The sequence below is a fragment of the Pagrus pagrus genome (genome assembly GCF_965226575.1).
Source record: "Pagrus pagrus genome assembly, chromosome: 5".
In the NCBI taxonomy this organism is placed as follows: domain Eukaryota; kingdom Metazoa; phylum Chordata; class Actinopteri; order Spariformes; family Sparidae; genus Pagrus; species Pagrus pagrus.
The window spans coordinates 16,688,490-16,710,637 of record NC_140189.1 but is presented as its reverse complement, the minus strand read 5'-3'; the positions used below and the strand labels follow the sequence as shown (position 1 = coordinate 16,710,637).

At 44.8% G+C, this 22,148-nt stretch overlaps 1 protein-coding gene across 1 annotated transcript in view; it reads left to right on the top strand.

The window, feature by feature from the left end:
- Positions 1–3,753: 3,753 nt before the first annotated feature.
- Positions 3,754–22,148, top strand: part of efnb1 (ephrin-B1) — a 62,888-nt gene continuing 44,493 nt past the window's right edge. The window contains exon 1 of the mRNA XM_084353565.1: positions 3,754–4,854. Coding sequence (XP_084209691.1) covers positions 4,739–4,854 — 116 coding nt within the window. The 5' untranslated portion in view covers positions 3,754–4,738. The remainder of the gene's footprint in view (positions 4,855–22,148) is intronic.

Sequence of the window (22,148 nt, the reverse complement as noted above, 5' to 3'; positions counted from 1 at the left end):
TATATGACCTACATAAGCTAACAAGACCTAGCTGGTTGGATAAATCATAAAATGAAAGCTATTTTCATGGAGGATGAATTCATAGACTGAGGAAAGAAGCTGCTCTGTAGTCTGGTGTTATAAGAAGGCAAAAAAAAGTTTACTTTATATCACAATCGTTATATTACAGTTACTAATCTTGCATAGCCACAGATAGATACAAGGTGCATGCGTTTCTACTTCCGTGATAGTCAAGTCAGCTAAAAAGACTAAATTTAAGGTGAGTAAAACTTTACAACATCACCTTGTTTATTGACATTTATGAATGAGTCACGTCAGATAGATTCTCATCAACAATGGTGGTTTAATGGTATGTTCACTACCAGCGAAGCCAGTTTAACCGCAGGATAATTTGTGTTTATTTGCGTTACTCATGCAGTGTTTATCCCCTAACAGCCAGATTACTAAACACTAGCCGAAAGTTAACGCCAGCAACTGCACATACCAAGGGTGTGTGTGTGTCTGTGATTTTAAATTCAGGCCAACTCTAAGTGAATTTCGAACTCACAAGGGACTTCGTTTCGCTCTCTTCTTTCCCCCTCTCGTCTCTGTAATGTCTTCATGAAAAAAAAGTATGTTTCCCTCCAGTCAACATAACAGTACATAAACAACCAGCAAAAGAGGTCAGTCCCGCTGGGAGGTCACCCCGATCGCGGCTGCTGCTGTCAGGTTGATAGTGAAGATAAACCCAAGAGTTAAAAAGTCATCTCTGAGCTCCCCTCCCGACTGTGAACAGCTCTGGATCGGAGCAGAATCCAGTGTAACTGTGTGTTTATTCCTCCAGAAGGTCTGGCTCTCTACCCTACTATCTCCCCTAGGGCAGCATGGCTCTGAGCAGCTGCAGCGGCTAATACCCCGCTCCGCCCGACCCTCCTGCACAAGACTCAGCAAATGTTTTGTTTTGATAGAGAGCCTCCTCGCAGCAGAAGTTACATATTGCATGTTTAAGTTCTGTGGAGGAACCATGCACAAACAATGTCAGGTGACAAAGTACAAAGAGCGAGAAAGTCCAAGCAAACACAGGATTCTCCCCCAGGGGATTGGTGTTCATGTTCCATTTAAAAGTCAATGCTGACTTGTTTGAACTTATTAAAATCAACATTATGTAACATTTGTAACTTATGTAACAACTATTGGATAGCTTGCCATGAAATTTTGTACACATAGTCATGTCCCCCTCAGGATGACCTTCAGTGATCTCTTGACATTTCCTCCAACGCCATCATCTGCTCAAAAATTGAATTTACCCAATACCTCTGATTACGACTTAACTTTCGCTAAACTAATGACATAGCAGCTTGAAGATGGCTCCTGGGAAATAGCTCTAACAATTTTCTCACATATAATTTAGACTAAATGATGAATCAATAATCAAAAAACAATGATCAATCATGAAAATGATCCCAAGTCGCAGCCCGACTCCATTTTGAAGCGTCTGAAGAGCGTCTGTGGTATCGAAGTACATTCAGGCTATTTATAGACGCACTAATCACAGCCACCTATACACATTAACACAATGACCTCATTCCTTGAAAATGCCACGATTTTCGTAGGTGGCAGTCTGAGTGGGGGGAGAAAAATCAAATTGCCTTCCGTTGCCTGGTGTGTGTGAGTGAACATGAAACCTACACTGCTTTGTCCCTATAGGAGTGTACTGCGCTGTGTCACGTTGCATTGAGCTTTGTGTTTATGGCGAATAATGTGAACCGTCGAATATCTGTTACATATCCTCTGTAATCCTCTTGTTCTGTGTATGATGACATGCTGTTACTCGGCCACGTGGACTGACGTAAATCTCGGTATTACGTGTAAGTGTTTTGATTCTGCTGATCCCAGGCTGTTCGATCAAAGTCTTAAAGGTGCATTATGTAGTTTTGTGGAAGACTTTTTAATCAGAAGATAAAGATCTTCATTGACTGATGTGTTCATGCCTAAACAAACTAAATAAACAAACTCGCTTTGTTTTCATGACTTAATAAACTGAACAAACACACTGACCTTAGAGGACAACACAATTTCATATTGTTTTACTTTGTTTATATGTGGCGGACCCTGCCACCTTTCTAGCTTCAAAAAGTGTTCTGGGGACCTTATTTTCCTCTGAGAACAGCTTGTTTATTCAGTTATGGACAAAATAAGTTTGTATTATTATTATTACCTCATTAATATTGTAAATATTAAAATTCTGAGTTTCTTCTCCAAAACTACATAGTGCCCCTTTAAATCACCAACAGCATGGTGTGCCCATGGTCATCGCTCAGGAGCTATGTTCCTATTGGCCACTCAGTTTCGCCCACAGCTGTGCCACTTGTCAAAGTTGTACACGGGAGGTGTCTCATTGGCTGGCAGTGGATCAGGTATCTATCGGTGAGCATTTGATTGGCCGCTGAAGTATCAGGTATCCCAGGCGTCCCGGCCATCAGAGGGGACATGCCAGCTTTGTGGCAACTGGCCTGTGTTTGTTGTCACTATGACAACACTCTGATGGATGCAGCCATGGCAAAACTCCAGCAACACTTGTGGTTTTAAGAACAACTTTATGACCTCTTCAGACTTTTTCCCCTTGTCCATACACCTTAGAAGTGGGTGCCCTTGTGCCAGAAATCCCTACACTTATGTGGCCCCTTGTTATCACAGGCTCTCTCTCTCACACACACACCACATACAATACATTATAAATACACATAATGAGAGTGCATAGTGGTTTGGGTGTGAAGCTGATGTGGAGCTTTTACAGAGATTTATGGGCTGTCAAGGCACAACAGGATGTAATAAAAAATAATTCCTGGAACCATGAGACACGTCTTTAAATGTCTGTTATCGTTCCTTTCCAATTATACTGAATCCCCCCCCCCCCCCCCCAACCTCATGTTCAAACCCCGTGAATCGATTTCATCACGACCATTAGGGGGCGGCATTGATTGGATAAATGCATCGAAATTAAGAGAAACTCTCCTTTCTCCCTCTCCTCATACGCACACAAAGGGGGCACAGACATGGACATGATCAATTATGTGTCAAGCATTTCTTCCTCAATGAATGAATGGCCCAATGACTATAGGCTACCGACCGTCTATTGTCTATTGACACAGGAGACTAAGTTCTCATGCAGTTCATTATCCCAAAAGGGGACAACTAGAAAGGGATCCAAAGAGGCCATTAATCATCATTCCTTTCAGGGAGGAAAAAAAAAAGAGAGGACCAAAATAACATCTACTGTAAGCCAACACACTATATTGTAAAGATGTTTTGCTGAATTTATACTGCACAAATATAACAAATTCGGTTTATCTCAACTACCACAGATGTAATTACAATCCTCCATGATGAGGTTTTGATAGGCCTTTATTATAGCGATGTTATGGCATAAATGTTTAGTGCAGGGATCCACAGGGACAAGCTCGTCCTGGACTTAAAGGGGCCAAACTTTTTTCCCCCGGTAAGCACTTTTACGCACGCTCCAGTAGTCTATCACGCTCGTCTCCCCTCACCAAAGCTTTCAGTATGACGAATAACTTCAAAGTCCATTTCAATTTGGGTCGATGGCTCGGGCCGAGGTGGTGGGGGTGGAGATGCGGGGTCAACCCAATAACAGACCCCCCCCCTCCCTCCCTCTCGCTCCCTCTCGCTCCCTCTATCCACCACCATCCACCCCTCCACGTCCCCATAAATGCCTTCGCTTCCTGCTTCCAAGTTCGGACAGAGCGCTGTGATTGGCCGCGGCTCGCACTGTGGGCTGTTCCCCCTGCGCTCTGCTCGGCTCGGGTTACAGTTGAGCTGTAGCTGCTGCACTCAGCGGAGCGCAGAGAGTGTTGTTGCACGACAGGGAGAAAAAAAAAAAGAGCATACACCGGCATGGAAGCGTTGGCAAGCGGATTTAGATTCTTGGATCGGGCCGGCGAGCAGGTCTGATCATCCCGCGGCACTTTTTTTTTGTGTGTCGGAGCGGCGACGAAACAAGACCAGAGACAGAGACGTGCCCGTGTTTTTACGCACCGGCCACGCAGCATGCCCGAGTTGGACTAAAGGCTGTAACCCTGCCGGAGCGCAACACGCACGCCGAGAGCCGGGAGGGATATTTACAATAGAAACTCAATTCCTTTCGAGAAGAATAGCAAAGGGGGAGGAGGAGTGAAAGATAACACTGGAATGAAGTGGAGCTCGGGATTCCCAGCGTGCTGCGGAGTTGTGACTGATGGATGAATGTGGTCATCTGTAGGCTATATACAGCGACAGGTACAGACACCATCAGGGGAGCGTTGACAAAGACACGGCGCAGCGCTTCATCGGCAGCCGCATCGCGCGAATTGTGTCTCCAGACACACACACACAGAAAAACTGTACGATTTTCATCAGATCGCATCGCTGAGTTGTCTCTGAGGTCGCCAGGGGGCTGTTTTTTGTCTCAGCCACAGGTCAACCAGGACACTCGAGGGGCTTGCTTTCCTCTCAGATCCGATCGAGAACCAAAAGGGGGGCTTCTCCTTCTCCGTCTCTCGCCAAATCCTGCGGACAGTTCAGTCAAGGACACGGGGGCCCGGAGCAGATTTTTTAAGAAGTCGGACAGAAGGACATGTATCTGATATCGACCTCACATGCTCCCGACTGATCGTAGCTCACCTTCCCGAAGATAAAGGCTGCCAGGCGCGCTGTCCGACGCTCTCGAGTTCTCGGCTCACTGTCCGTTCGTCCTCTCAGAATGGCGGGACTCGGTTGTTGGAAGTATTATCTCTGGATCTTTATTCTAATGTGCAGGTCGGCGCTGCCCTCAGCCAAGTCGTTGGAGACTATAATTTGGAGCTCGCAGAATTCCAAGTAAGTCTCGTGTTTCGTTTGTACAAGCATACCAAACTCAATGGGTGTGTGCGTAATGGTGGACTAACATTACCGAGGGGAAAAGTTGCCTTTGTGTGACATTTAACTTGGCTTGGGTGTTCTGTTAAATGTGAAGAATCATTTATTTTAGATTAAATTCCTGCGCCTGTGAGAGTTTTCCCTGTTGGTTTATTTCTCAGTGGGGAGTTTCCCAACAGCAGGGAAAACACAGAAGGTACCTGCGCACACAATGCACAGTAGGCCTCACTTAAAACACAATAATAGATGGTTAATTACAGAGATTTATGGCCGCGTTTTAACACCGCGCTGAGGGCGAAGTCTGCTCCGGACACGTCAGTCACGAGAGTTGGGAGAGTTCGTCCACTTCTTCACCCCGCAATTTCTCCTTAATTGATGTCATTAGCCGAGGAAAGAATGGAGGAGAGAAGTCAAGGCAAGAGTGCCAAGTGTGTCGAGGTGTACCAGCACCGTTTCTAGAGGGGATCTGGGGGTCCCTGGCTCCTGAGAGGGCCCTCACTGCGTCCCAACTCTCTGCTCTGTTTGATTTCACTTTGCCCACACACACTCACACAACACATCACGAAACGTGTGATAAGATGGTTGCAGATTTCGGAGGGAACAAACGCTCGAAATGAATTTAAATTCCCCCCTAATTGTCCTGGCTGGGATCCAGTCTCGTTTTTCCACATCAAAATCGGGGGCAAGTTTCTCAAAAAGCAGCTGAAGCCAGACATTTTTGTTCTTTTCTGTTCTTTTTTTTTTTTTTTTTTCTCTTTTCTCGAAAAATTCATATTACTGCCATCAAAACAAGCAGAGTGAGCCCAGACTGCTGATAATAAAATACGCTCTGGTAACAATTATCACCCACTTAGACTTGACTCCCACATTTGCATGATGTTGGAAAGCACATAAGAGAAAGAGAGAGAGAGGGTGGTGGTGGTGGTGGTGGGGGGGGAATATAACTATAAAGGGAGAAAAAAAAAAAGAAAAAGAAAAACCCTCTACCCTCTCCTGTATTTGGAGCCGAGGAGCTGACCTTCATTCGAGCTCACAGCACCGAGGGGAAATGGAGAGTAGCTCGACCAGCTTATAACTAGAACTTACTCATTCAAGTGAATCCATGATTTATCCCCCAAATGTCAGATGTCATAGGAGCTCGTTGTGCAGTCAGCGAGTATGAATATTGCTGCCATGTTCACTGGACTGTGTGTAGCTATGTGAGTGTGTGTGTGTGTGTGTGTGTGTGTGTGTGGCCTGGTCCTAATGGCGAGACTACGGCCCATCAGCTTTTATTTGACTGCAGAGGTAGTGGAACAATGAGCGTCATCATCAGATAGAGATATCGCACACATTCACACTGGCATGCAGGACGCAAAAAAACCCACACCTTGTGTCAAAAAAGAGTGGGGGGGTGGGGGGAGACATTTATTGATTGATGATGTCACCTGGAGGGAATGTCTCAGAAGGGTTACCACGCTGGTCTTTTAGGGATTGGGGGAGATCATTTCTCCATCTGTTCCCTCCGCTCTGCTCCTTGTAAAAGTCCCCACCGTGCACGCTGGGCTGGAGTACTTCATAAAGTTCACAGTGGAACAATAATGCACTCTGAAAAAAAAAAAAAAGGAAGCGTACTCTGAATCTAATTATCATGCTCCTCTCTGTGCTTAGAAAACAATAGACAATTATCTTGCTGTGCGCAGGCTTTGCAATAACAAAAGACAAACCTGTTTTTCCTCTGAAATGTATCAGTCAGCAGCGGCGTCTGATGGGCAATAAGAAAGGAAAACTTGTACGGCAATCAGCATCCGTCTTCGCTGTTTGTTGTTTTAAACCCCGTCTCTGCGCCGTGGCCCATATTGCTCCACAGTGACAACAGAGGGAGGGAAGACTATAGAAATGTACAGTACACTATCTAGTGACTTATCTAGATTTACGACATCTTACTTCCTGTTCCCACTTTGGGGAGCAATGCTGCCTCAGCTAATAAATTAATCTGGCCCCTCTGCTTGCACGCTGTACCACATACACACAAAATATAACAATACCAGCGCCTCCCTACAGGCCATGAGTTATGAGGCAAAGTATAGGAAACCAGCAGGTTTGGGCCACTGGTGTGTATGTGTGTGTTTTCCCTTCTTTTTCGGTGTGTGCGCGCAGGCTTAGGCCCTCCGAGCGCTCCTGCTGTTATGGATTTCCATGTGAGGATGCTATCACTCCGGCTCCTGCATTATCAATAACTGGGGTTTGCTTAATTGATTTCCCCCCAGCGCGCTCCAACAGGCAACATACATCATCGCTGTAGCGCCGTCTGGAAAAGACGAAGAAGAGGAGGAGGAGGAAACATCCCCGAGTTTTAGTTCTGCTGCGGGTTGTATCAGACCTTTTTGATATTTAATTTGAGGCTGGATGAGTGAAATGGCGAGGGGGAGAGAGGGAGGGAGGGAGAGAGGAAGGTGGGGGGAGATTGGGTGAAGGAGCAGCCGTGCAGAAGAAGGCTGGATGTGTCAACGTCCCCGGCCGGTAAGGAACCGTCTAACATTTGATCAGAGCAAATCGGATTAGCTCTCATTTAGCTGAGTGGGATTACGCCAGAAAATGTCACTTTGTTATGACTGATCACGTCCCGTCGGTTTGGCTGAAGCTGGCACAGTAATGCACAGGCATACTACATACACACACAAACACACACACTCGCAGTGTGCTCGGGGACGCTGCAGCGATGCCAATTTAAGGATAATCTGACAAGGTTGCGATGAGTGGCTCCTGCACGTCCTCTAACCCTCCTCCGCTAATATTTACCTCATGACCTGTAGCTACTTCGGCCTGTTTGCAGCAGACCAGGAGACAAACACGATGACGGGAGAGAGACGGAAACTCGCACACCTCTGAAAACGAGGAAACAGCCACGGGCTGGCCAGAAGTGTGTGCACTGATTTTGAACTCCTCTGCATGTCGATGAAAGTTGGAAACGGTTTGCAGGAATTCTCTGGCCCCTGTGACGGGTTTTGATGTCTGCAAAGAAGAGCACAAAATAATGTAGCAGAGAGAGAGAGGCGTTTGTGTCGATAGAAGTCAGCTGAAGCCTCGGTTGCTCTGGGTCTTCACTTACTCATCTTATTTTGCTGTCCATTGACCTCGGCTGTCTGGCGTACAGTTTAAACAGTTGGCTGGGCTAGTTTATTGCATGCTTGCATGGTTTAACGGTTCAGTGAGTTTGATGATTAAGCTGGATTTGAATACCACTGTGATATTTAGTGATATTTAGCTCTAGCTTGTTATTTCTTTTCCCAAAGATAAACAAAAGTGTTCTTATTTTTTGAGAGAAATTAAAAAAAAGGCACCTTGAGATAATGAGGTTGCAAGTTTATCTGTTTTCCAAACAACATTATTTTATTTGCCTGCTATTAGCGGAATGCAAGCACACTAAGGCCTAATTAAAGTTCAGGTTTTGTTTTCATAATTAGCTTTTTCCGATAAGATAATGGGGGCAAGAAATTGTTTTTCCTATGAGGTAATTAGTAAAAAAAAAACACAAACATCTGCCTGTTCTTTGTTTTTAGAAACAGATGCTATCAAAGCAAAATGTTTTAAAAGTTCACTCCCGCACAATGAGGAACCTTTGACTCCTGTAAAGTGGTGTTCAGAAAAGCTTCCCCGAGCTGACATTTAAATCCGACGAGGATTTCAGCGGGAGGTTAAAAAAACAAACTGCAACTGCAAAACCTGAAACTGCCGCAACCTGTTGAACGAGAGCCGGACGAAACTTCAGGACTAGACCAGAAACAGGATTTGGTTCTTCGCGAAGAGTCCGGCGAACGCTCCCCTCTGCTGCTCGCTGCAGTGCGGGTCACTGCTGAGAGGGTCAGAGGCCTGTTTTTGTTTCTACCCTGCCCCGCGCCCTGCTGCTCGCCCCCTCTACCCCCTCGCGATACACACCTTCTCTCTCCCTGCCTCCCAGAGTCCCCCCTTTCTCCCCCCATTCGACTCTGATCGTGTTTCCCTCTGATAAAGATCTCATTACACACAGAGAGGACTTAGAGCCTGAGCCCCACTCAGAGAGAAAGAGAGAGGGCCAACCAATAAGAAATACTTGCGGAGAGCAACTGGCCCATGGTGCTGCAAAGACACCCTGTGTCTCGCTATAAGGACAGCTGCGTTTGCTTTTATGTGTGTGTGCACTTCTGTGTCGACATGTCTGTTGTTTCAGCGGTGTGTAACGACGGAGTCTTCATTTGGTTATCTACGTGAGGCACCTGGGCTCAGAAAGGGGTTGCAGCGCTTTTGGGTTATTTCAGGGGGAAAAAAATTACAGTTTTTCCATCATGGTCTCCCTCCAGATGGACTCACTTTATCCGCTGGTGGTTTGGCTGCCACATCACTGAAAACTGATCATTCTGCTTTTTGTGTGCGTGTTATTGATGCGTTCATTTCTTTATTTTCAAGCAGTGGTGCGCATGAAACCCAGCTCCGTTCCCCTGAACTCTAGCATTTGCAACTCATTTCTAGCTTTTCGAGTCCCCAACTGGCCCTCATGACCCAGAGTTACACTTGGTTTTCTTTGAAGACATATTACAGTTACTGATTCACAACTTGGACGACAGCTGAAACCAATGAATCACTTGGGAGGATTGCTCCAAAGATTAGTCAGTTAATCAGTTAGCTGATCAAAAACAATCAACAGCAGTGTCACAATATCAATATATTGTGATATGTTGCATTTTGTAGGAGCTCAGTTGAGAAACTGTTTATTGCTAAATGAATCAGACAGGAATGTCTGAGAGGTTTATCGAGGGGAATTAAAAACCCGACACATGAAGATGCTTCATCACATTGATGCAACAGTCTTTTTAATACAAGCTAATACGCCTAGAGATAGACAACACAAAATAAGCAAATGGTTGACTTATTTTTTTATTTTCTCCTGGTGTATTATTGCCCGTCGCCCACATCTATAATTATTAATCTCTCACAGGGCTGCAACTAACGATTGTTTTCGTTGTCGATTAATCTGTTGATTATTTTCTCTACTTATCGGCTGTTTGGGCTTAAAAATGTGGTGTTGATCATTGTTTCCCAAACCCAAGATGACGCCCTCAAATGTCTTGTTTTGTCCACAACTCAAAGATATTCAGCTTACTGTCATAGAGAAGTAAAGTAACAAGAAAATACTGTGTCACAGTGAAGAATCTGGAATCTGAATTTTAGCTTTAAAAAATAAATAAATCTCAAAACAATTAATTATTTATCAAAAAAGTTGGTGATTAAAGGGTCACTAAGTGCTTTTGAGAAGAAATTCAAACTCAAATTTTAACATTTACAATACAAATGAGGTAATAATACAAACCCCAGAACACTGTTAAAAGCTAGACAGGTGGCAGGGTCCGCCAAATGAAAACAAAGTAAAAAAAAACAGCTGTGTTGTCCTTCAAGGTCAGATTGTTTATTCAGTCGTGAAAACAAAGCGTTTGTTTATTTAGTTTGTTTGGGCATAAAAAAAAAAAAATCCATCCATGAAGAAAAGTTCTTCCCCAAAACTACATAATGCACCTTTAATTCAAAAGTTGATAACTAATCAATTCATCCTTTCGGCTCTTATTGCTTGTGAATTAGCAAAGAAAACAGAACATACTTGAATACATGAATTAATTAATTAAGTAATTTCTGCATTTTCTCATCATTAACCCTGAAAGTAGCCCTAGAGCAAACAATGGACACACTGTGTATCTTAATCTTGAGAACCAGAGTTTGAACCTAACAGACTCCCACATAGGCGTGACAGACTTGGGCTTAGTTTGTCTGTTGTGAGTCACTGAAAACTTTGACAAACCTGTCGAAACTTTGTATTACTCACAATCAACATAATTGTTTCGCTAATAAAACCAAACTAATTTAACCTAATTTGACCAAAGTCAGCCAAACCAAACACACAGTGCTTTTTTTTTTAATCTTCATCTGCTGCAGCAATTTCTCATCTAATTATATTGCCAAATAAATTGCGAGTCAGTCGGAGTACGGTTCATTTTCACTCAATTTATGTCTTCTTGCTACAATTAGGGGAACACTAAGTCTCATATGAAAGGCACAAGTATAAGCTTATGGAAGTGAATGAGTGCTTGAGAGTGCGTGTCGGTGTGCCATTGTTCTTTGTATAGCCACAGTGGAGCATTAAGGAAGTGTTAGAAGCGTGCCAGTGTGCCCCTGTGAAAGTGTTGAGGGCCGAGCGGTGGACGAGTGTGGAGTGGCTGAACAGTGGCTGCCTTACAGGCAGTTAGCGACCCGGCTTCATTAGACAGAGGCCTGGCTGGCAGCAACCAGGAAGTTCCCATCAGCTCCAGCTCTGCCAAGCAGCGGCACAGGCGTTGGTGCTGGAAGGCTTCCCTTAAGATTTCTTCTTGTCGCCTCGCCTGTGCCTCAGCTGAATCGAGTGAAAAATGGAGGGAGGCAGAGTTACAGGAAGTGGGGGAAAAGTTGGGCGAAAGCGGGGAAAAGTCTGCCTTTTGTTTGCCATCTTGGTTCTTTTACATAAGAGCAGTTGAAAATAAGGGGATTAAACAGGAGAGGAAAGGAAGCTAATGTAGAGCGTTGAAACGCGGCTCTGGGCTCAACCGCACATCCTTTCAGTCCAGCGTAGAGCTCCCAGATTACTTCCATGTGTCAGTGCGAGGGAGAAGAGAGGGAGAAAAGAAGAAAGAGGGACAGGGAGAGAGAAGTTGAGCGATTGAAAAGCGAGCGGACTTGGATTGGTGGAGATCAGCGGCGGTGTTGGACAGTGGAACGGATCTGTGTGACAGCCATCTCTAAAACCATTACCCCTGCGGCTCCGACTCGGGAACTCGTAACCTCCTCCTCTGGACTGACCTCATAGACTTAACTCTTTCTCAGAGAACCCCTCTGTGCTGTGGAGGCAGACCTCGTCAGACGCCAGGCCCAAACAGCGTGCAGGCAACCTTAACAGCCAGCTGCAATGCAAGTTCTTTAAGACGTCATGAGTTGTCAGTGGCATACAGGCTCCAAGGGATCTGTTTCCCCCAGTTTGTGGCACTCGAAAGACTTTTGTGGGAAGGTTTGAATTTAGTGTGCCAAGACTTTGGGGAAGGGGATGAGGGATCAAACAATGACAGAAACGGGTGGGAGAGGACGAGGAGTGCATGTTTATTAACAAAGAAAAATGACATGGTTTTGCTGAAAATTTGAGGTTGTTAAATTACGATGTGGGTGTGGACGACTTTTTCTTCTTTTCTTTTTCTTCTGCTGAAAAACAAGATAACAAAACATGTTTTAAATTAACTTGTTTTATGGGCTTTTGTGGAGCTTTCAGCTGGAAATCTACAGCATTCAATTACAACTCCAGGTCCAATTACTAGTTTCTATTACTAATCGTTCCAAACGTCCTCCCTTGCTTTCAACCACGTCTACAAAATTACAACATTTTATATATCAGACAAAATATCTTAACTCGAGGTCCACTTAGCATCTTTAGTAGACATTTCACTTTTTCTGGAACAACCATATCTCGACATGACACCCCCCTAGTTTGCTTTCCCATGAGCTTTCAAACACTAACTTGATTAGCAATTTTACAAACTTTTTCTTTCTGTGTCTTTCAACCACATTTACAAAACAAATTTACTCAAGGTCTACTTACTGGCCTTAGTAGAAATTAAAATTTTCTTTTTCTCAAACTTTTCATCCACATTTACAAAGTTACAAAATAATAAGACGAAACATCCTGACTCAAGGTCCACTTACTAGCCTTAGAAGTCATTTTTCAACCATATCTCAAAATTGCAAACAATACAGTAACTTAACTCAAGGTTAATTTACTTACTGTACTAGTGAATCTCCTGGAGCTTTCAACTGCGTATATAAAACTATATAAAAATATAAAAGACAAAACGTCTTAACTCAAGTTTTACTTTTTTTTTGTCAAACATGTCAAACTTTCCAGGAAAATGTTTTCCTCACTCAATCACTCAATATAATATAATATAATATAATATAATATAATATAATATAAAATAATATAAATTGGAATTGTTGAATCACTCACCTGCGGCTGCTAAAGTGGAACCAAAGTGAGCTTTACTTGTGTAACAGACAATATTTTACCAGCAGAGACTGGATGAAGCATGACCATACCCAACCAGCTCTGAACATATCATTAATGATCATCACGGAGCTCTTTGTTCACTGTTATGAGTGCACTAATGGAGTGACAGTGTAATTGAATGGAGTGGTAGGATAATAGAATGATAGAATGATAAAGTAATGGAATAGTGTGGTAGCAGCCCCCTTTTCCCAAGGGATACCCCCCGTAAGTGTGTCAGCATGGCAGATGGGCGGACTGTAACACACAGAGCCCCCCCACACCCCCCTCCCCATGTTAATTATAAAGCATCATAATCCATCTATGGCATACAGAGGCAGGACATGGAGACTATTAGGGGGAGCATGGAAATGGCACAGTGTATAATCCTCAGGACTTTACCACTATTAGTCTCCCCAGGCATCGAGCAAAAACCACTCATTTCTCCAGTAATCTTGTTTCAGCAGTCCCTTTCTTACTCTGTGTGTGTGTGTGTGTGTGTGTGTGTGTGTGTGAGTGTGTCTCAATGTGTGTCCCAAATTTTCAGACGTTAACTGGAAGTTTGATTTGTCTTTGATTTTTTTCCCTACTTCATCTTTCTCGTTCCCACCATGCCCACAGGCAAAGACAGACAGCCCAAAAAGCATTCGAGTTTGTGTGTGTGTGTGTGTGTGTGTGTGTGTGTGTGTGTGTGTGTGTGTGTGTCTATGTGTGAGTGTGTATGCATGCCTCCGTTAACCCATTCTGCCAAGTCTTGGCTCAGCCTTTTCTAAGCAAACTCCCAGCATGATCCCGGTCCCCCTTGTGCTGGTGAGAGGAGCTGGAAGAAAGGGCCTATGGGACTCCTGCTGCTCCCAGGCCCAGTCGCGGCCCCTCCGCCCACGAGGGCCGGGCCTGGGATTTGCTGCGCGCCGGGGCTCTGTGTGGCAGCTGTGACTGACGCTTCAATCGCCTCTCCCTGGGACACCCCAGTGCAACCCTGCATTCCCTTTCACACCTCGGAAACGGGGGGAAAAAGACAATTACACACATATTCAGCGACCTCCCTCTCCCAGTCTTTCCACAATCCTGCATCTCTGATGTGCAGCCATTTAGCAGATCTATAAAAACATTTCTAAAGTTTCTGTGTTGTGCAAATAAGGCCTCCTTTTAAACAACTTGCAAATGAGTTTACTTGTCTGGACAGCCTGTCTGCAATTTTATTATTTATAGTTGCTCTTGTTTATTTAATTTTTTTCGCAAGTTGTCCTTTCCCGAAGTAAACAGTGTAACTCGGCTGTTTCCTTTGCATTTCCCCCGATATTTAGGAAATGTAAGTAATGGAAAAAGATTTGAGCCTAAAAGTGAAGTTAATGCTATCATGTATGGATTGTCAGTAAATTGAGTTTGTCTCTGGGCTATTGGAGCAGGGACTCGTAAGCCAGCGGGATTTAACTCTCATAATTGAATTATTCTGATTGCTGACTTGATTGATGGAGTCAGATGCGGAGCGTTTTCCGTGAGTTTTTGTCCGACTAATTCTTCTTCCAATAGAGCCATACCAGACAGATACAATAGGAACCTGCAATCAATCACAACTGCAACCCCGAGCAGTTTTGTTCTGAGAGAAATGTGCCTGCCATCAGGTCCGAGTTCCACAAGCCGTCCACACAAACGTAAAACCAACAATGACATCAGATAGTGGAGCACTCTAAAGTCTAATCTTCCCATAATGCCATGCTAAACCCCACAGAGACCCACGGCAGGGAGAAAGGCTTTTTTATGCCCCGGCGCTGCTCCTCCTCCCATGGCCTCTGGCTCTCCGTGTGTGTGTGTGTGCATGCATGTTGGGAAGAGAAAAAGAATTCAGGAGTGAATGGAGATGTCACTGTCAGACTCTGGCCTCCACATGAATCCGCCCCAGAATGGCCATATTGGCAGCTTGTGTGTGTGTGTTGAGTGAGGGAGCCCGTCGGGGGTCTGCCGTTTCCCCTCCACGCCGAGTTCTTACGGCCGTGATTGGAGCGCAGCAGGGCACAGGTCTATATTTCATCCCATTCATATGAGGGGAGGCCGTTTCATCTCCCACACACATGTTTCCCATCAGATGTGTGTTTATTCTCCCCCATGATGTGCTTTGCCATGGAAGCCTCTCATCTCCCCGATATTGGAAATAGGAGTGAAGGTCTGCTAAAGCAAACACAATATCCTAAAACCTCTGCGCGCTTACTTTATTATGAAGTATGCAGAGAATAAGACTCGATTTAATGAGTAGCCGTGGCCGTTTTTCCTCTGTAATATAATATTTCATACTGTGATTTTAACTCGCTCGTCTTAATGTGTGCTGCTCTGCTGTCTCATCCTGCGTTCCCCCCCTGCACTGAAAACTTTCACTACTTTTAGCTATTCTCCTCATCTGTCTCTCACATCCCCCCACTGTGAAACATGACAGCCCGAACCTCTACCACATCACTCCTCTCCTCTCCTGTCTCCAAGATGAAAGCTTTTCTTTGCAGACAAACCTCTGTGAGTCCTTTTCCGTGAGCCGGGGCCCAGGCCTGTGTTGCTGCTGCTTTTAGTAGCTCTGTTTGCTGCATTTTCTGATTTATTTATACATCTCTGATTGTAGCACCTCGTGCATGTCAGGAATCACAAAGTCGGACCCTTGCATGTGCATTATGCGGGGCTGAGTCAAATTTGTATTTGAAATATACATGAATGCATGAATATATTTATTGTCGAGAAGCCCCCGTGCATCCGGGAGAGTCTCATTTCCTGCAGTGGCCCTGCTCTGGAATGGAGTGGCGTGATCCTTGAAGGCGCCCCACATGCGACCACCAAATAGAGCCGCCCGGTGCACCTCTCACACAATTGAATGGTGGAAGGGAAGGGAAATGATTTGGCTCCTATTTGAGGGGCTGGAGCAGTCGCTTCAAAGCAGTGTGCCTGGCTGAGGCTTTAACCGGCCTTCTCTCTGCATTAGATGTGCGTCCTGTGATGAGCCTTTGAAGGGTGCGGGCAGTTCTGGCTGGGAGATTGCGATTGCATTGCACGGGTGTTGGGGTTCGGGGCTTGCAAAGAGACTTGCAAGTCGGTGGCTTCAACAGGATTGCGGTGCTCCACTCAGCTCTGCTTAGGCAGAAACGTGTCGACCCGAAAGCTGCAATGTGACGAGGGAGCGGCTGCTGTGTCACGTTTAGACATACATACACAGTAATGTATATATATATATATATACATATCCCGGCGGAAGGTGCTGTGGCTGTACGTGTGTGTGTGTCAGCTGTGGTTGGCTCGAGCAGATTAAGGTTTGAGTGTGCGTTACAGATGGCGGTAATAATGATCAGATAGCCCTTGTAATGGAGACGGCCCAGTTTGTAATGGCTTCCTAAAACAACACATGGAGCGTCTTTTACGAGGCCACAATCCGGCCGGTTATCACAGAGCAAACTGTGTGAATGAGAATAGCGTCATGTCAAACAAGCTATTTATTAGCACACACATCACACACACACATTTCATTTTAATACCGACAGCCTGCATCTTGCCCCGCGCTCTGCTTGTTAAAGGCGAGTGTTATCAGAGGAGACACAGACTCCCGCTCCACCAGTTAGGCCGTCCTCCCCTTTTTACATCCACTGTTAATGAGCCTAATGATGTGTGTCTCCGCGATTGCATCAGTCAATATGCTGTTCAATATGGGTTTTAGAAACCCACTGACAACTTAAGCATGTCCGCCTGGATAAGATCTCCCATCCAAGGGAGGCAAGAAAGAGCAACTAATTTGTCTTGGATTGGAGGGGACATGTGTAGCTGTCTTTCGCAATCATGAGCAGAGATTGTAAGCAGAGAATAGACTTGTCAGTCAAATTCGCTGATAAGACGCTGCTTTTAAGACGAGAGAAGGCAGCTGCGCGTTAAAAACACTGTGTCCTAGTTAGAACTGCGCCCGGCGCTCTCTCATACGGAGATCTATTGTTTGTTTGGTGTAGATACTTTTCAGCTGCTTTTGTCTGTCTGTTGTTTTCTTTTTAGATTCCACCGCAGATTTAGTTTCTGTTACGTTTTAATGCTTCAGAAGGGGTTTAGTCGGAGTTTTATTTCAGTTTATGTCAGGAGGTGTTTAGTATGTTGGAGAACAGGGACATTTAGCTTTATGCTTTGTCAGAGAGTTTCTGCAGAAGTTTAATAGTCTCCGTCTAGTGATTACAGATGTGCCTTTTTTTTCATTCCTACTGCGCTAGGCTTATTATTTTTAGTCCCATTAGTTAGTGCACCTTTCAGCACACACACCTAAGATGCTATTTTTCTGCATTGCACTTACAATGCTAATTTTAGTTTCTTCCCCCAGTGAAAAAAAAGTGCAGGCAGAGACCCCTGTGACACTGATAAAAGCAGTTTCTTTTATAAACCACACAGCATTTGATTGATCTAGCCCGTGGTCTTGATCCCTGGGCTCGGCTGATTAAACCTATCCATCAGCTTCTCTTATCAGCGTCCTAACAGATCGACTGCAGGACACTGAACTAAAACCCGTGTATTGTTGTTACACAGAAAAAGTCAAAGGGTTAAGGACAGGGAGGGGAGAGGTTTACCACGACTCGTCTCTTCAAGGCTTTGTGAACAAAAGAAAACGAATCCAACATGCTTTTTTAAAAAGTAACAGCTCCTGCAGAAAAAGGTTTAGAGATAAGCATCTTTCATGCCATTGTCATGAGTGTTCTGCACTCACGCACGTGCCTATTGGAATAACCTCGAAATAAGGTCGAACAGTGGCATCGCAGATTGTGACAAGAGTGTTTCCTCTCTAGTGGGAAATCATAAAGTAATGTTTCCTGTCCGCAGAGTGTCAGCTCCCCGCTAGTGATGTGACCCTGCCCCCGGTCACAACTCACACAGACATCAGCCAGATAATGACATCTCTTTCACTGACAGGCTGTCATTCACATGCCTCCGCCAGTGCCGACACACACACACTCTCACTCGTACGCGTGCAGGCGTGCTCTTGTGCACGCTCGGAAACGAGGGCAGACGAGCACGCTCGCTGTTATGAATCATCTGAGTGATTTGCAAGTCAAATAGCCAGTTTCGTAAGATGTGCCTATTATTTTGTGAAATAAATTTGAGTTTCTCATCTTCCGGGTGACTGTTAAAGCAAATACATCAAGGCGTTAAAAACGTGGATGATTGCATGTCACTTTGCTCTCATTTATCTGCAAGCATCTATTACCATCATGTCGTCAAGCCAATGAAAACGGCACCGGAAAAGTCAACAGATGGGCTTTTATTATTCACAGATGTATGAGTTTGTTAAAGATAAAGCCTTTTTTTTTTTTTAATCTTTCAGCTTATCTTAAACTTCTTAAGTCGCATTGATTTTGGATTCGTAACATCCGGAAAACAAACTAACTATTTCACATAGCTCAACATAAACACAGACGTTTTACGGTGGATAACGATCATATCTGCTGCCTGCATGCTATCGTCACTTTACAGCATGTCAAAATCAGATAGTTAGATAGAAAAAAAAGTTTGCTGCCTTATCCAGAAAACAAGCGTCTGAAGTTTACATAGTCAGAACATTCATGTTGGAAGAAGATGGTTATTGAAGTCCTGTTGCAACACGCCCTGTGGAAGCAGGTGTGGACCTGCTACTCGCCTACTTGCTGCTGGTGATTTGGGGGGAGGGGGGTGTGAACGCTCCCCAAATGCTAGACGGGAAGAAGTTGCCTGCGTGGCACATTCATTAACCTGGTATCTAGCTAATCTCCTGGCTAATTCATTTAGTCCTCCGAGCACTCCTGTGTATTAATATCCTCCCCGCGCTGCTGCTCATGGGATGCAGTAGGAGCGTAGCCATGGCGATGATTGTGTCATTATTTTGCAGTCAGATGAGTGATATCCCAGAGGGCTGGAGCTGGGTTGTCCAGGCCGGTTGAGAGGGACTGATTAGAATTGCAAATGGCCGCCAAGTGTTGTGTTTATTGTGTGTCTCAATATTGGAGACAATCAGGCGAATCAAAGCCCTCAGCTGGAGAGATGGGACTGAGGCACGGTGGGCCTCTCTGGTTGGCACCATGTCCACGGTGCTTGCCCCCCCCCCCCACACTCCCTCTCTTCTTCCTCTCCTCTCTGTTGCCCTCTCGCTCGGTCGACACTGTCGTGTGTATAGGACCTGAAGTACATGGACACAGCTGGAGGAAGAGAAGGGGGAGACAGAGAGAGCCTCTAAATCTAGTGCACTCAATCATCTGTAGTGTGGCGGTCCTCTCACACAGCTGAGAAATATTAAACACGCTTTATGATAATGAAAGCGCCAGCGACAGACATAAATATCAGAGGCAAAGTGCTGAAGGATTAAAATGTCTTGTACGTTTGCTCATAACACAAATTTGTCATTGATTTCATGGCTTCTTGAATCGTTAGAGACAGAATTATCAGCTTTTCATCAGTGGAATTTCTTTTTTTTCCCTTCAACGCCTGTCTGCGATGAGGTATATCGCATGACATATTAAGGCCTCGGGAATATTCACATATCTGCGTGCAGTTCTGGTGTCGAGCCCTGCGAATGGAACCTATTGGCAGCGCGCCCTTGTTATGGCTGGGTGACAGACTGTGGTGCAAAGTGGCCTAAACACACATTTTCTCCACAAATCACTCTCGAATTGTTCTTCCTCAACGATTGGCCATTACCCCCATTATTGACTCACTGTTTGTACAAGATTCGGCGAAATCCATCTGAAAGCCATCCAGCGCTGTTGTGCGAGACAGGAAGCTAGTGTTTTAGCTCACCGTGTAATTCACTCTGTCAGTTGCACACAGAGAGGCCTATCTTCTCTTGTTTCGCTACTGTTGGCTTTTAAAGAATGCGTGCGTGTGTGTGTGTGTGTGTGTGCGTGCAATGTACATGCGAGTTTGTGGGTGCGCTCATGCATGCATATGTCCCTGCTCGAACACAGGATAATTCCTCAGGTCATACATGCTCCCCAAATAGCACCGCATGACCAGTCACAACAGGCATGTGTGAGGCCCAGGTACGGGCATGCACAGTGAACAGGTATAGCTACAGGGAAGTGGCTGTTTAAGTGAAGTTTTATTGCACCACACACGCTTTCCCAAGCTTGCGCCGCTGTAGGCTAAATGAAATAGTTAACAGGAATGCGTTTGCGCTCTACGGAAATCCCTTAGATTTACTGCGAGCTTCCGCCGTGACTTGTGATCGAATGAAAGGCCAGCAGCCATCATAAGACCCGCATGTCTGATGTGATATGATCAAGAGTCACCGGCCTCAAAAGGCAACAGTCAGCGCATGTGAGAAGCTGCAGCTCTCGGCCTGTTTAGACAGCGCTGTGTGCCGTTGAGCTTGACAAGGAGTTGATGAGAGATCCTTACAATGTGTGTGTGTGTGTGCGGAGGAAAAAAGCGAATTCTTGAGAGGGAGAGTGTGTGTCAGATCGCCGACGTGGCTGTTTGTGAGTGTGTGAAAGCAAGGAGAGAGTTCATGAGGTGACATCTCGTCAGCTGTTTGACTTTCCCAGTTTCCCAGGGAAGCAGTTTCAAGAACAATGCAGAAGAAAAACCACCAACCACCGACAATTGAAATGCCACAAAAAAAAAAATCCCGGAGCTGTTTGTTGGTGACTGAATTATTGCCATTGCTTGAGATTGGAGACAGGGGAAATGTGTGAGTGACTGCACTCTGCTTGTTGCAGACACATATCACCAACCGGACTCCTCTACCCATCCATCTCCCAGCGCTGCTCACAATGGCAGGAATACATTAAAAAAGAGTGAGTCAGGAGGGAAGGGGACGCAAGATAAATATTGTGTTAGTATTTTCCCTCCCTCTCCCTTGCAATTGTCTCTCACGTTGACAGATGAACAATGAAAGTATTTTGAACTTTGCTGCGCGCTATCTTTTTACTTCTGGGTTCAGAACCGTGCTGTCAAAGCCAGACGTGCTCTGGCAGAGATTGATTGATTCGCTTTCTGTGCGCCATGTCTTCCCTTTGTTCTTCCAGGAAGGCTTTGGTTTCTCTCCAGCCTGCCAGACTCTCTGTAGCTGTGTCATATTAACACCTGTTAACAACATACAGACTCATAAAATATCGATTCAGTGCTCCCTTGATCATAAACTGTTGCTATAAAATTCAAGCTGGAGGGAGGTCACTCTGCATTCAGAAAGCGACACGCGTAAGTCTTTGTGTAGCAGAAACGTGTGCTCGTGACGGTCGGGGAAGGCAAAAAAAACAAAAATCCTGCAAATGATCAATATTATTAGGAGTAAAGAAATAGGCCCGGTTGGACGTTCAAGGAAGTGTGCTTATTTTCTTGAGTCAGATGAGAAGATTGACACTACTCTCACGATTGTACGCTAAAATATCAAGCTACAGCCGTCAATTAGCTTATCTTAGCTTAAACTCATAGTATGTCAATCAGTCTCCTCCTAAAAAAACAAAGGACTGAAGTAGCGTGGGACCATGGGAGTTTCTGTTTTTATTTTTAAATACCACCATAGACCATATACACACGGCAGCCATTTTCCCCTGACGTCAGGCTGGGATAATGTTAAGCTGCTGTGTTTCAGGCTGCATGTTGTTTAATTTCTAGGTAAAGCAACATACTTGATAACCCATTAGCTAACGTTAGCTAATGCATTTCACTTTCAGGTTTAAATAAATGCGTCCAAGATGTGCGTTGATAGTTTGGGATTAATTTGCACCTAACAGAAGCTAACGGGTTATAATGAAAAATGCCTGATTTCCTACCAGAATTACACTGTCCAGTTTTGGATGTTGCTGACGTGATTCAGGCAAAGCGGTTCATGGAAGAGGCGATGTATTAAAGTTTTACTCAGTTATATTTAGCCGTGTTTGCTGACGTCCTTCCTCACGCTCTGATTCTCCGAGTTACAGCAACAGACAACCACCTGACCTTGACTGAAATTAAATCGCCAATTCAATCACCAAATTGGGTTTGAACATTTTTGGAAACATTTGGAATGATGTAAGTGCAGAGCTCTACAAAATAGAAAACAAAAATCTGGCTGTTTTAAGATATTTTAATGCGGAAACATTACAAACTACATTTTTAAAGACTGGAAGCAGGGTACTGGCCTCCAGCACCTCTAACGCTCGCTAAATAACACATTATATCCTGTTTGTTTAATCTGTACAAAAAACCATAATGTAAGAAAGACACGGGTGGT